We start from the raw sequence: 12,114 nt of genomic DNA, 5'->3' as shown, positions 1-12,114 counted from the left end.
GCCAGCCCCCCAACTTCATCAGAGCAGCCCTTCAGTGCTGCCTCGAGGCTGTCCTGCGCAGCCGCAGCCCCCAGCACAACAAGCTGCAGGCGGCCTCAGCCCCGCGTGGGGCAAGGTGCTCTCTGGGGGTCAGACACACAGCATTTGTCCAGCAACAAATGTATTGGACCCCGGTATTAGGGCCTGGCCCAGGGCCCGACAGGAGCCTTGAGCCTCAGGAGCTCCCTGCCAGCACGGAGCGACCTTCAATAAACGGCTTTAAGGGATGTGAGGTTGGTGCCTGGCTTTGTGGTGACTGGTCCCCAGTGCTGCCTCCCCCAGTACCCCCCAGCCCCACTTGCGGGGTGCTGCTGGTGCGGACGTGGCAGAGGCACCCATCTCCCACACTGGCCGCAGCTGCGGGGTGCAGGTAGCCAAACCCTCAGAACTCAGGGGCAGGGGGAGGGAAAGCGTCTATGTGGGGCTGAGGTGTCCCCTGGCTCCCTGGGGCAGCCCCTCGCCCTGACAGGGAGGACGTGCCCTGTCCTTCCCCTTGTGGCACGTTGTCCTGGTGCTTGTCACACCGTGGCGCAGCTCTTCAGTGGTGGCTCAGATCTGGCTGAGAGGAGGGAGGTGCAGTGTTGCCAGGGCACTGTGGAACACGTCCCTCACTGCTCCCAGCAGCTGGAGGCGGGCAAACATCTGGTCGAAGAGGTGAGGGAATGGCTCCTGCAGGGAGAAAGGCAGCGACCTGGGGCTGGTGGCCATATTTCCCCTTGACGTGCTGGCCCTAGAGGCATTGCTGCCTCTGCACCCTGCGTGTGCATCCTTGAGGGGATGGCGCGGGGCTGCATCACGCCATTGGCACCACAAAGCCCCACAACTGCAGTCCAGCCCCGGGGAGGACTGCAGTGCCAGCCGACAGCCCAGGACGTCCTACTCACCCCCAGGACGTGGACCCGGTTGTAGTAGGAGCTGAAATCCATGCTGAGCTGGATCAAGAACTTGCACACCTGCAAGACAGAAACCTTCTGGCGTGGCAGGGTCTGGCTGGCCCCAGGCCCTTCCCCACCCCAAGCACAGCAGGAGCAGCCCCGGGGGTGTTGCGTTCTCTTCCTCTTCCCTCGGCACTGCGCCTGTGTCGCTCACCAGTGGGCAGCACTCTGACAGTATGGAGCCTTGCCCTGGGCTGGGACTGTTGGAGCAGCACCCATGGGTGCTCTAGCACGTGGCACTTACCATCTCTGTGTTGGCTGTGATCCGGATCCCTTTGCTGGGTGGGGCCAGCTGCGCTGCCTGCTGCAGGACTTCAGGGAAGGGCAGGAGATAGTTGAAGAGCAGGAGCCACTCACCCTGCGAAAAGATTACGTGTGTCGGAGAGGGGCGGATCCTCCTGGGCCAGCAGCATCCATCACCGGAGCTGAGGGCACACAGGTCCCCGCATTCCCCTTCTTGGCGCACACCTCTTCCCGGAGGCAGGAAAAATTCAGTTCTGATGCTGGTGGCCGAGGTGGGTACGTGCCTGGAAAGGAGGTGGGAGACTGTTGTGCCCAGAGAAGCCCCTGTGGCTCCAGGTGTGAAGAACAGCCCAGGAGCAGCTGTTAGAGGAGGGTCGTGGGGCTGGCGCTCACCCCGCTCCACAGCCCGCTGGTAGGTGTCGAAGAGCGTGGCCAGCCGGGCACAGTTGTACATCACAAAGGCACCGCTCTTGGTTCCCTTTGTGGAGATGCTGCTGTCTTCCAGGTCCAGGGTGATCTGAGGGCAGGGAGAAGTCGCAGTCCAGGCTGCTGCTCTGGTATTCCCACGGCTCGTCTGCCTCACGCTGCACAAACCGCTGTCCTACCTGACTCCGATGGGCAGTGCTCAGCATCTCAAACCTGATGGCAGCCACTGTGAGGGTATCGATCACCTCAGTCCAGGCCTCATCTGTGGAGAACATAGGTGGCATCACGCGCAGCTTGCTCCATTCCCATGTAGTGTCACCCCCAGCGCCCAGGCAGGAACCCCCACTGGGGCCAGGGGGCTCCGGTGGAAGCTGGGGACCACCAGGCTCCCCTGGCCCCGGCCCCCATCTGCGGGTGCTGCTCTGTGCTGGTGTCCCAGTTTAGACGCCTTCCCCCCAGCAAGGTCAGCACCCGGCTCCATCGTGGAGGGGGGAGGGACCACTGTGTAGGGGAGAGCCCCACTGGCTGCAAACACACAGGTGAGGTGGGGAGACCCATGGGAGCAGCGGAGACAGGGACGGAGCAGCATCCGTGTAGAGCCACAGAGCAAACCCTCACCTTCTGCAAGCTCCCCATACTTCATCACGGAGGCTTCGTACATCTGGTGCTTTCGGAGCCTGGGAGGAACAGGGACACTCACAGCCACCACCCCTGGGCTGAGCTGGCTCCAGAGAGCATCCCAGGGCTCCCCCAGCCTTCAGGTTGCTCAGGGCACCCCAACTGCAGCAGCGACCCAGCCAAGCAAAAGCTGTACAAAACCTCCAGGAGCGGGGCAGGGACAGCCACACCGTGGGCAGCCCCTTGTGCCACTGCCTGGAGAGAGCCACAAGGAAGCCGCTGTGCTGGGTGCAGGCTCTGCCTTTTGGCTGAGAAAGGGCCGTCCCCACACCAGGGCCATCCAGTAACGTGTGAAGGCAGGGAGATACCATCCTGCACCACCACGGTGCTCAGCTCCTGCTGCTGCCGCCTTTCCTCCCGGCATCACAGAGGGCCACAAGCAGCACTGCTGGAAGAGGCCACTAGGACTGGGGAGGACCCTGTGGCTCCATTCTGCACCTCCAGTCCTCTCAACACAGCCCTGAGGCCACGGAAAAACAGAATGGAGGGACTGCACAGAAGTCTCCATGTGCCACCGGCTCGCTCAGCGCTGCAGCGTGGCTGCCTGGGTGCCCACGAGGCCGGGCAGAGCACAGGCAGGCCTTGGCAGGGGAGCAGCACAGCAGGCGCCTCGCTACACACCGACTTACTGGAAGTACTGGTCTGCCCCGATGGGCGATGAGGGGTTTGTCACCTTCACTGGCCCACAGACAAGGTGTTTCTGAAAGACAGAGGCGAGGCCGGGGCTGGGGTCAAAGACTCAGAAGTTCCACCAAAACACAGTGCAGGAGAAGTGGGCTAAAACCAGCCCCGTTCCAGCCCTGTCCCCACAGTCTTCTCCTGCCCCTCCTTCAGCGCTGAAATCCCAAGGGCAGAGAGGCTGCTCCACCACCTTGGCAAGAGCGTGGAGGGGCCGCCAAGGGACAGGGAAGCCTCACAAGGGGGCAAGGCTGGGCCTCCGCATTCGCTGCGGGGATTGAAGGAGGCTGGCTGAGCGCAAGGATGCTGGGGGCCACAGTGAGGAGGGCGAAAGGTTCCTCACCTGCAAAGCCGTGTGGGCTCCTGGATCCAAAATCCTCCAGAGCAGATCCAGCTGCTGCTGCTGGAATTCCTCCTCGCAGCTCACCACGTGCACAATGCTGCTGCAGCAGCTCCCCTGGCCTTCAGCCTGCAGCAGAGCACAGCAGGGAGGTCACACACCGTTGCGTGACAGAAGGAAATGAGGTCTCGAAAGCGAAAGGCAGGCAGCGCCACAGGATTACTCACCGTGCACTGCAGAACAGCTTGCTGCAGCTCAGCCAGGGACCGCAGCTTCTCCTCCGTCACTGAAAGGAGGAAGGACACTCAGAGCGGGACACGAGGGCTTGCCACCCCCCGCCATCCTGCCCCATCAGGTCTGCCCCAAGCTGTCTGCGTTTCTGGCTCAAACCAGACTGAAGGGGAGTAAGAGGAGAATGCAGTTTGGATCTAAATGCCCCTTATGGTCTCTAAAAACAATTGGAAAAAAGGGAACAGGACTGTTTGCAGCCGATCGCCCTCCGCTGTCACAGCGCTGTGCACGTGAGGCTCACCGAGAAGGACGTCTAGGTTGGGGTCGTAGCCCACCAAGCCCTGCTCCTCCACAAAGCTCTTCAAGTGCACTTTACAGATGACATCCTCGGGCAGCGCAGCTGCGCCCGGTGCCTGCTCACAGGCTGCGGCACAGGGGGACCGGCCCAGTGCTTGCTTCAAGGCCGAGATGGCGTCAAGGAGGGCCAAGCCGCTGGAGCTGGAGGGCCAGTCGATGCGGAGCTGCCGCAGGACCTCTCGGCTCCCCTCCTCGGGGAGGGCAGGGACCAGGCGGACGCCGACCCTGGGGGAGAGGGAGAGGCGGGTGGTGGCCGCTCGGGGCCGGGCGGCGGGGCGGGGGCGAGGCACTCACCCCTGGGCGCGCAGCAGCTGGGCCAGGTGGTCGGCCAGCAAGAGCGGGCGGAGGTGGCGGGGCCGCAGGGCGGCGGGGCGGCGCAGGGCCGGGCAGTGCAGCACCACCCGCGGCCCCGACGGGGGCGGCGACGGGGACGGGACGGATGGGGACCCCAGCAGGCGACGGAAGGCCTCGGGGCGCCGCAGCTGCACCGCCAGCCCCGCCGGCGTCTCCTGGCAGCCCCGCACCTCCAGCACCCCCGGGCCTCCTAATGACGTCACGCCCGACATGATGTCAGCGGGCACCTGCCGGGCGAGAAGGAGTCAGTGCCCTGCCCGCACATGGCCCGCCGCGGGACACGCCCCTTCCGCGCAGACCCCGCCCCCTCGGCTCAAGCTCCGCCCCTTCACCTTAGACCCCGCCCACCACCAGAGTCACCCTCCCCCGCGGCCTACCCGCGCCGCCGCGGCCTACCTGCCCCCCGGGGAAGGCGGCGTTCAGCGCGGCCCGCGGCGCCAGGAAGTCCCGGTGCCGCAGGTTGCGGGCGCCGCTCTCCTTCACGCAGAGCCCCTCGGGCCGCCCCAGCGCTCCGTTCAGCGCCCGCAGCGTGGCTGCCAAGCCCGGCCGACCCTCGCCCGCCTCCATGGGAGCCTGGCTACCGGCTCTGCCGGCACTGGCCGGAAGTGACATCAGTGGGCAGCCATCTTGGGGGCGGGTTGGGCGGTGCAGGGCGGCCATCTTGGGGGTAACAGGCGCGGCGCCGCCGCCATGATGTGCGTGGCGAGCAGCGCGGCGCCGCCATAATGGGAGTGGCGAGCCGGGAAGGGGCAGCCGAGGACCGGAGGGCGTAAGGCGGACCCTGGCTGCGAGCACAGAGCGACCCCGGGCTGGGCGGCCCGGCCTCAGGGCCCCCCGGGCTCGGAACAGGCCGACTGAGGAGAACCAGCGGCACTGGCAAGGTGCGGTGTGCGGCGGTGGCTGGGTTCGGCATGGTGGACGTAAGGGCATCGGGTTGTCACCACCGTGCTCTTCTCCCAGCCCCTGCCCCAGACACCCCCTGTGAGAGGGGTGGCCAGAGGGAGCTGCCCTCCCGCCCAGCGCCTTCCTGCTCATCAGCCCCGGGAGGAAGGAGATGGGAACTGTTTCATGGTGCCATCGTGGTCTTGATTGCGGTCTTGATTGCGGTCTTGATTGCGTCTGCAGAGCTGAGCTCCTCTGCAGCAGCCGTGTCTCAAGCACAAGTTTGCGGGGGGGGGGGGCACGGTGCTGCCTGGGCCCTGAACAGAGCAGGCGTAGAATCACTGAATAGTTTGAGTTGGAAGGGACCTTTAAAGGCCATCTTGTCCAACTCCCTGCAATGAGCAGGGACATCTTCAACCAGACCAGGTTGCTCAGGGCCCCGTCCAATCTGACCTTGAGTGTTTCCAGGCATACACCACCTCTCTGGGCAACCTGGGCCAGTGTTTCACCACTCCCATTGTAAAAAAACGTCTTCCTTGTATCTAGTATAAATCTGCCCTCTTTTAGTTTTAAACCATTGCCCCTTGTCCTATCGCAACAGGCCCTGCTAAAAAGTTTGTCCCCACCTTTCCTGTAGGCCCCCTTTGAGTACTGAAAGGCCACAATAAGGTCTCCCTGGAGCATTCTCTTTTCCAAACCCCAGCTCTCTCAGCCTGTCTCATCGTCAGGGAGGCGGCGGGGGCTGCTGCTCCCTCCAGGGCTGCAGGCAAAGCCGGCTACAACCTGTGGATGGTGGCAATGGCCTGGCACGCACCTAGCCCCGTGCCAGCTTGGTGGGGAGCGGTATCCGGGAAGCGCCAACCCCCCCGCAGTGGTGGGGAGCACGTGTCCCCGGGGAGTGGGGGACCTCCCTCCCTGCCCTTCCCTTCCTGCCCTCCCCACAGGGCCGGGGGGGCCGCTCTGCCCGCAGGGACCAAACCGGTTCCTCCGGGGCTTGTATGCCCGGGGGGGCCGGGACAAGGGCAGATCCTGGCAGCATGGCCCATTGCGTGGTCTCTGCCGGGAACGCAGGAATCCATTCAGGGCTCCCTGAGCAGCTCTGCAGCCAGTGCGAACCCACAGCCCTGGGGCAAGAGTGGGGACATGTTCCTCAGCTGGGGGAGGTGGGTGCTGCGTGTCCCCCACCCCGCCGGCAGTGCGGGTATGTGCCCCGGCAGGGTGCTCCCTGCACCACCCACAGCCAAGAGGTGATCTGAGAATCGCTGCTCACACCAGACCAACTGCTGACTGTCCGCAGGGCAGGAGCCACCCGGGACCCCTGCCTGGCCGGGGGGATGGACACACACCAGCGTGGGCTGGGAGCGTGCTTGGACGTTGTGCCACTGCTTGGTGGGCTCCAGGATCAATCCGTCCCCATCCCCACAGCACCGGGGATCCCTGCAGGCAGTGTGGTGGCCAGAGGTGGGGGCTCTCAGCGGTGCCGAAAGAGCTTTGGACAGACACGACATCCCCGATGGCTCTCTGGCTGCCTGCTCAGCGGGAGTGATCGTGTCATTCCAAAGCTGTCTCTCTCTGTCTCTCTCTCTCTCTCTCTGGGGGACAGATCCTGCCCGGGCACCGCTCGCCGCTGCTGGCTCACCACGGCTGGGGGGGCTGTGGGGAGCCCGGCGCAGGCCAGTGGTGGCAGGAAGCTCGTGCAGCATCTCATGACCCATGCTGCCCCGGCGCAGGTGGCCACATCCACCCTGCGGCCGGCAGCCGCTCAGCACGCTCACCCCGGCGGTTAGTCCCCAGGAAGCCAGCTGCTATTTTTAGCCATTGGTGGCACGAGATGGCGGAGAGCCCCCAGCCCTGGGACGGGGGGGCTGAGCTGCGATGCTGGGCGCCATCGATCCCCCATCCCCACACCCCCTTTCTCCCAGCATGGCCCCCACGCACTGCCCCAGCCCCACGGAGGGGCTGGAGGGGGGCGAGCGGCTCTCGCCCCGTGCCTGGCCTGGCATGGGGCGGCGGCGGGCAGCGGGGTGGGGGGCGAGGCAGGGGCGGGAGCGCGGGTAACGAAACCCCAGGGCAGCTGGGCACAGTGGGGACAGCTGCTTTTGGGATTCCGTTGCCCGCGCTGGCGCCATGAAATGACGGGGGCCACCGCCACCATGCCACCCCGACCCCAGGGCAGCCGGTGGGCCAAGGAGGGGAGAGGATGACTTACCGGCAGAGACTGGGGCGGAGGAGCTGCGCGGGGGCCACAGCCAGGCCAGTTGTGGCCGGGGGTGCCGGGAGAGGCTGGGGTTGTGCTGCGGGCTGGGTGCCAAGGGGAGGGTGGCGCGGCCGAGCCAAAAGGAAACGGCTCCGAACAAAGCCCCGGTGGGGCTGGAGCATCTGGTGCCAGCCCGGCAGCCCCCGGAAACCTGAGCCGTCCCCAAGGGAGGGCACCCGCCCCGGCACCTGCGCCCCGGCGGCAGCACGGCATGGCCCCCGCTGCCGCCGGCGCCTCCAGCCCTCTGCTGCCGGGCGCCCGCCATGGGGGGAAGTGAAACTGTGCGGGGAACCCCACTGGCCCCACGCAGTGCTCACACGGTGCTCGCCAAGGGGGACTCGGCGCCCCGCCGTCGAGCAAGGGTGCCCGTCCGTGGTGTGCTGGTGATGGCTGACACCTGCCCACCGTGGCATGGCACGACATGGCATGGCAGAGGGAAAAGCCCCACTGCCGACGCCGGGGCACTTCCTGGTAACCCCCGTGGTGTTGGGGCTCTGGCCGACCCCGGGTGGGTGTCACGGGGTGGGGGACGCATGTCCTGAGCCCCATGGCAGCCCTCTGAGCCCCCAGTCCTCTGCCACCCGCCCCACCGGCTGTGGCACGGGGCAGAGGGGGAACCCGGCAGCCCGCGGGTTCGGTGCGGGGAAGTCACGGCGGCGGCTCGGGGGGGGCTCAGCCCGACCGGCAGCAGCCGCCCCACGCCGCGCCGGAGACGCAGGACCAGGGCAGAGCCGGCACGGGGAGGCCGGGGAGCCGCGCCGAGCCCCGGGGCACCGGCGGGGCCAGGCGGGCGGCGGGGACCCCCGGGCTCCCCCTGCACCCCGGGGCCGGGCGCGGGGACCGGCGGGCGCCCCGCGCCTGCGGGACGGGAGCGCAGCCGAGCCCCGGTCCCGCTCCCTCCCGCCGCCCGGCCCGGCCGCCCGCGGGGTGGCGGGGACCCGGGGCCGGGAGCCGCCCGCTCCCCTCTCACCTCCGGCCCCGCAGCCTCCGGCGCAGCAGCCCGGGCCGGTCGGCGGCCCTCCCGGCGGCGGGGATCGGGGCTCCCCGGGCGGGACCCCCCGCGCCGCCGGGGCAGCGCAGCCCCGCACCCGCCGTGCCGCTCCCCGCCCCGTCGCCACCGCCGCTTTCGGTTTCGCTCCGGCGCCGGCCGCAGCCCGCCCCGGGCGCACCAGGTCGGGGCGTGCCGGGGTCCGGGTGCGGGTGAGGTGGGGAGGGGGGGTGTGTGTGTGTCCCTCCCGCCGCCCCCCGGCAGGAGGGGGAGCCCCGGGCCGGCCCCGCGCCCGCCCCCGGTGCCGCTGTCCCAGCCCGGTGGCGCCGGGGCTGCCCGCGGCGCCGGCGGTGGCCGCCAGGGGGCGCGGCGGGGCGCGCGCCGGGGGCGGGGCCGCTCTGCGCTTCCGGCGGCGGTGGCGGCCATGGCGGTGGCGGCACTGCGGCTGCTGGGCCCGGCGGCACGGCGGGCGGCGGGAGGGTACGGGCACCAGCACCGGCACCGGGGCTGTCACCTTGGGGGTGGGCGGGGGAGAGCCCTGTGGGGTGGTGGCCGTGGGGCGGACGGGGGATCGCTGTGGGGTGGCCTTGGGGCGGCAGTGGGGATCGCTGTGGGGTGCCCATAGGTATCTCTGCGGGCATCTCCGTGGGGATCTCTGTGGGGTGGCCGTGGGGCTCACTGTGGAGCTGCCGTGGGATGGCCGTGGGGCTCGCTGTGGGTCCGCTGTAGGGCAGCTGTGGGGCTGGTCGTGGGCCCCACGTGTGTGAGCCGCTCCCCGTCCCCGCAGGGTGCCATGCCGGGCTCACCGCCTCACCCCGGCGGACGACGAGCTCTACCAGCGGACGCGGGTGACAGTGCTGGAGCCCGAGTCCCCCAACACCATGTTCATCGAGGGCTACACCAGCCGCGGCTTCACCATCAGCGGGGACCTGGTGGTGGGGCCCTGCGCCGTCCTGCCCCGCGCCATCCTCCAGTGGAACGTGAGTGCCTGGTGATGGGGCAGGGGCTGCTCGGCCCCCCACCCCGGGGGAGTCTGCCCCGCTCAGTGCCTTTGGTGTCCCCACAGGTTGGCTCCTACAGGGACATCTCACGTGAGAGTCTGTCGCTATTCCGGCTGCTGGAGCCCCAAATAGGTACGTGGGGCAGCTGAGGCCCTGGGCTGTGCCAGGCTGCAGGGGTTTGGCTGCCCGTTGGGGCCAGCGTAGCTCTGCCCCAGCCCACCCCACAGCACCCTGCCAGCGTTTTGGGGGAAGGAGCTGCTTTTGGCATCCTTCTGCTCTGCAGCTGCAGCTGGAGGGGCACAGTGGGGCAGGAGGGGCACAGCAGGGCAGGCTTCCCCCTTGTTTGGGCTGCTGTGGGGGAGCTGCTGCTCCCTGCAGGGAGAGCAGGTCTGGGCCGAGGCAGGCCGAGCTGCTCACCCTTGCCTGTGGTCGTGTCCCGGTTGCAGAGATCCTGGTGCTGGGCACAGGAGACAGGGTGGAGCGGCTCCACCCCGCCGTGCTGAAGCAGATGCGGGAGTGCGGGATCGCTGTGGAGGTGCAGGACACGGTGAGCAAGAGGAGTGTGCGCAGGCAGCGCCCCAGTGAAGGGGGAGTGGTGACACTGGGAGCACCCCCCGTGCGCCCTAAGACTCTGGCTGTCTGGGGATGGGCCAGGGGGAGGGGGGTCTTGTGCCCCATGGGAAGGGTTGTGTCTCCTGCCAGAGGACTGGGGCTTCACTCCCTCCCTCTTCTATTTCACAGCCAAACGCATGTGCAACTTTCAACTTCCTAACAAGTGAAAAGCGCGTGGCAGCTGCTGGGCTCATCCCTCCACGGGGCACCTACATGGGGATGTAGGTGCTGCCCACCGCGGCTGTGGGCTGAGCGGCTCTTCCCTGGCCCGCCTAAAGCCCCCGAGTGTCACCGTTCCTGGTGGATAAACGCTTTGGACTCAATGGAGACCAGCTGTGGCTGGGTGGTGGTTCTGCGCACAGGAGGGTGCTGTGAAATGCCTGGGCTTGGCTCTGCCCCAAAATCCCTGGTTTCTCAGCCTCCTTGCCCGGTCTGGCTGGTGGCTGCAGGGCATGGCGCGAGGCATGAGCGTTGCTGGCAGCATGGCAGCCGCAGCCCTGCCGAGGTGCAGAGGTGGTGCCTTGGCAGCAGGAAGACGTCGCCCCGAGGCAGGGCAGAGGCGATGAGGTGAGCCGCACACCGCCAGGCACGTCTGGGGCTCCACAAGGAAAATACATGTAAATTGGAAGTACAAAGCAATTGCGTGGCGGTTAATGCGCAGCAGAGCCAGGCTGTAATGCAGCCGTGGGGTGTGTGCTCGCCCCCCCGGCGGAGCTGGCCAGGCAGGGGGGCTGTGGGTCGGCCACCACATCTCCCTGGGCAGTGTGTGTGGTGCCAGGGGTGCCACCTGCCAGCAGCTCCCTGGGCACAGCCAGCACCCGCAGCCGGTGTGTCCCAGCTGGGGCTGGTGGGCCTCAGGATCTCTTGCAGGGTTTTGTGCCCCCCCCCCAGCAGTGTCCCTTGTGAAGCCTCGAGCTGTGGTGAGTCCCAGGGTGCTGCACCCCATCTCCCTGCAGGCTCAGAGCTCAAGCAGAGGGCACGGAGAAGGTCACTGTCCTGCGTCCCCCCCAACCTTGCACTGGCGGATGGTCGTGGGGGCCACCCCTGGGGCTGGGGGCACATGTACTTAATCGCCGCCTCGTGCCCCAAACCCTGCCACCTCCGTGGGCCCAAGGAGGGGGTACATGGCTGCAGTCAGGCCGTGGGCTAGCTTTGCTTAGTGAGCCAGCTGTGTCAGTGAATGTTTGACACTGATACAATTATGTTGTAATTCAAGGCTCTGGCTTTAGCATGCGTAAATCTAATTTGCCATTGCCATGCTATGGAGTGATTGATTGATTTATTTATTTATTTCCAGTCAACAACATCAGCGACACAGAACGCTGATGGTAAACATGAGCTCTTCAGCAGGAGTGACATTTGCATGTGTTGGGGCGGGGTGTTGATAGATATGTAAAATACCTTTGGCAGCTGGTGTAGCAGGCACAGGTAATCTGGCCGTGCTGGGGGGGGGGGGGGTTGCGCTGGTCAGGCAGGCAGAAATGCAACCCCTGGTGCCTTTAGAAGCCTGTGAGCTCTTAGTTGTGCCCTTCCAACTTCACTGTCCACACACCTTCTGGCAAACAAATGGTACTTGAGCCACCCAAGCGATCCATGCCACCCCCCACCCACGACAGCACAAGGGGGTGCAGCTGCTGCGGCAATGTGGGGACTCGCACCTGGGGGATGTGGGGGGATGTTTAGGGGAAGAAAGGAAGGGAAGGAGAAAGGCAGATTGGTGAGGGAAGATACAGGCCCACGGGGGTGGTGCATGGAAGCAGCTGTAGTGCAGAGCACTTGGGGGGCGCAGGGGTGGGTGTGCATGTACGTACATAAGCACCTCCATGATTATTGCCCCAGCTCGACCAGGCACAGCCTGGCGGTGGCTGCGGGGTTGGCAGCTCCCAGCAGCACCTAACGGCTCTGTAAAATCCATTCGCTTTCTTGCCTGGCAGCCGCTTGGTTTTTTCTGCCCTCAGGAAGGCTTTTTTTGAACACCCCACATTGCGTTATCCACTCAGCCCTGCCAAGGAGCTGTCTCTTCCCCCTTCCCCCTCACACACAGTGTCCCTTCTGGAGCCCAGAAGCAAAGGAAGAGCCAGGGAAGGAGAACG

General features: G+C 66.6%; 2 protein-coding genes across 2 annotated transcripts; one reads left to right on the top strand and one right to left on the bottom strand.

Moving 5' to 3' along the window:
• Window positions 1–405: 405 nt before the first annotated feature.
• On the bottom strand, window positions 406–5,994 carry DALRD3 (DALR anticodon binding domain containing 3). The gene is made up of 13 exons (XM_054216474.1): window positions 4,678–5,994; window positions 4,222–4,508; window positions 3,872–4,152; window positions 3,567–3,625; window positions 3,343–3,468; window positions 2,951–3,021; window positions 2,262–2,320; window positions 1,823–1,905; window positions 1,611–1,734; window positions 1,443–1,501; window positions 1,219–1,332; window positions 924–992; window positions 406–708 (listed from the first exon to the last, which is right to left on the bottom strand). The coding sequence occupies exons 1-13, from the start codon at window positions 5,845–5,847 to the stop codon at window positions 589–591; spliced, it is 2,622 nt and encodes an 873-aa protein (XP_054072449.1). The 5' UTR covers window positions 5,848–5,994; the 3' UTR covers window positions 406–588.
• Window positions 5,995–8,805: 2,811 nt separating this feature from the next.
• Window positions 8,806–10,656, top strand: NDUFAF3 (NADH:ubiquinone oxidoreductase complex assembly factor 3). The gene is made up of 5 exons (XM_054216484.1): window positions 8,806–8,888; window positions 9,196–9,388; window positions 9,475–9,541; window positions 9,856–9,956; window positions 10,151–10,656. The coding sequence occupies exons 1-5, from the start codon at window positions 8,833–8,835 to the stop codon at window positions 10,244–10,246; spliced, it is 513 nt and encodes a 170-aa protein (XP_054072459.1). The 5' UTR covers window positions 8,806–8,832; the 3' UTR covers window positions 10,247–10,656.
• The last annotated feature ends 1,458 nt before the right edge of the window (window positions 10,657–12,114 follow it).

The sequence above is a fragment of the Rissa tridactyla genome, chromosome 10 (assembly GCF_028500815.1).
Source record: "Rissa tridactyla isolate bRisTri1 chromosome 10, bRisTri1.patW.cur.20221130, whole genome shotgun sequence".
Taxonomy (NCBI): Eukaryota; Metazoa; Chordata; class Aves; order Charadriiformes; family Laridae; genus Rissa; species Rissa tridactyla.
The sequence above is the reverse complement of the archived record's forward strand: the minus strand, read 5'-3'. Positions and strand labels throughout refer to the sequence as shown.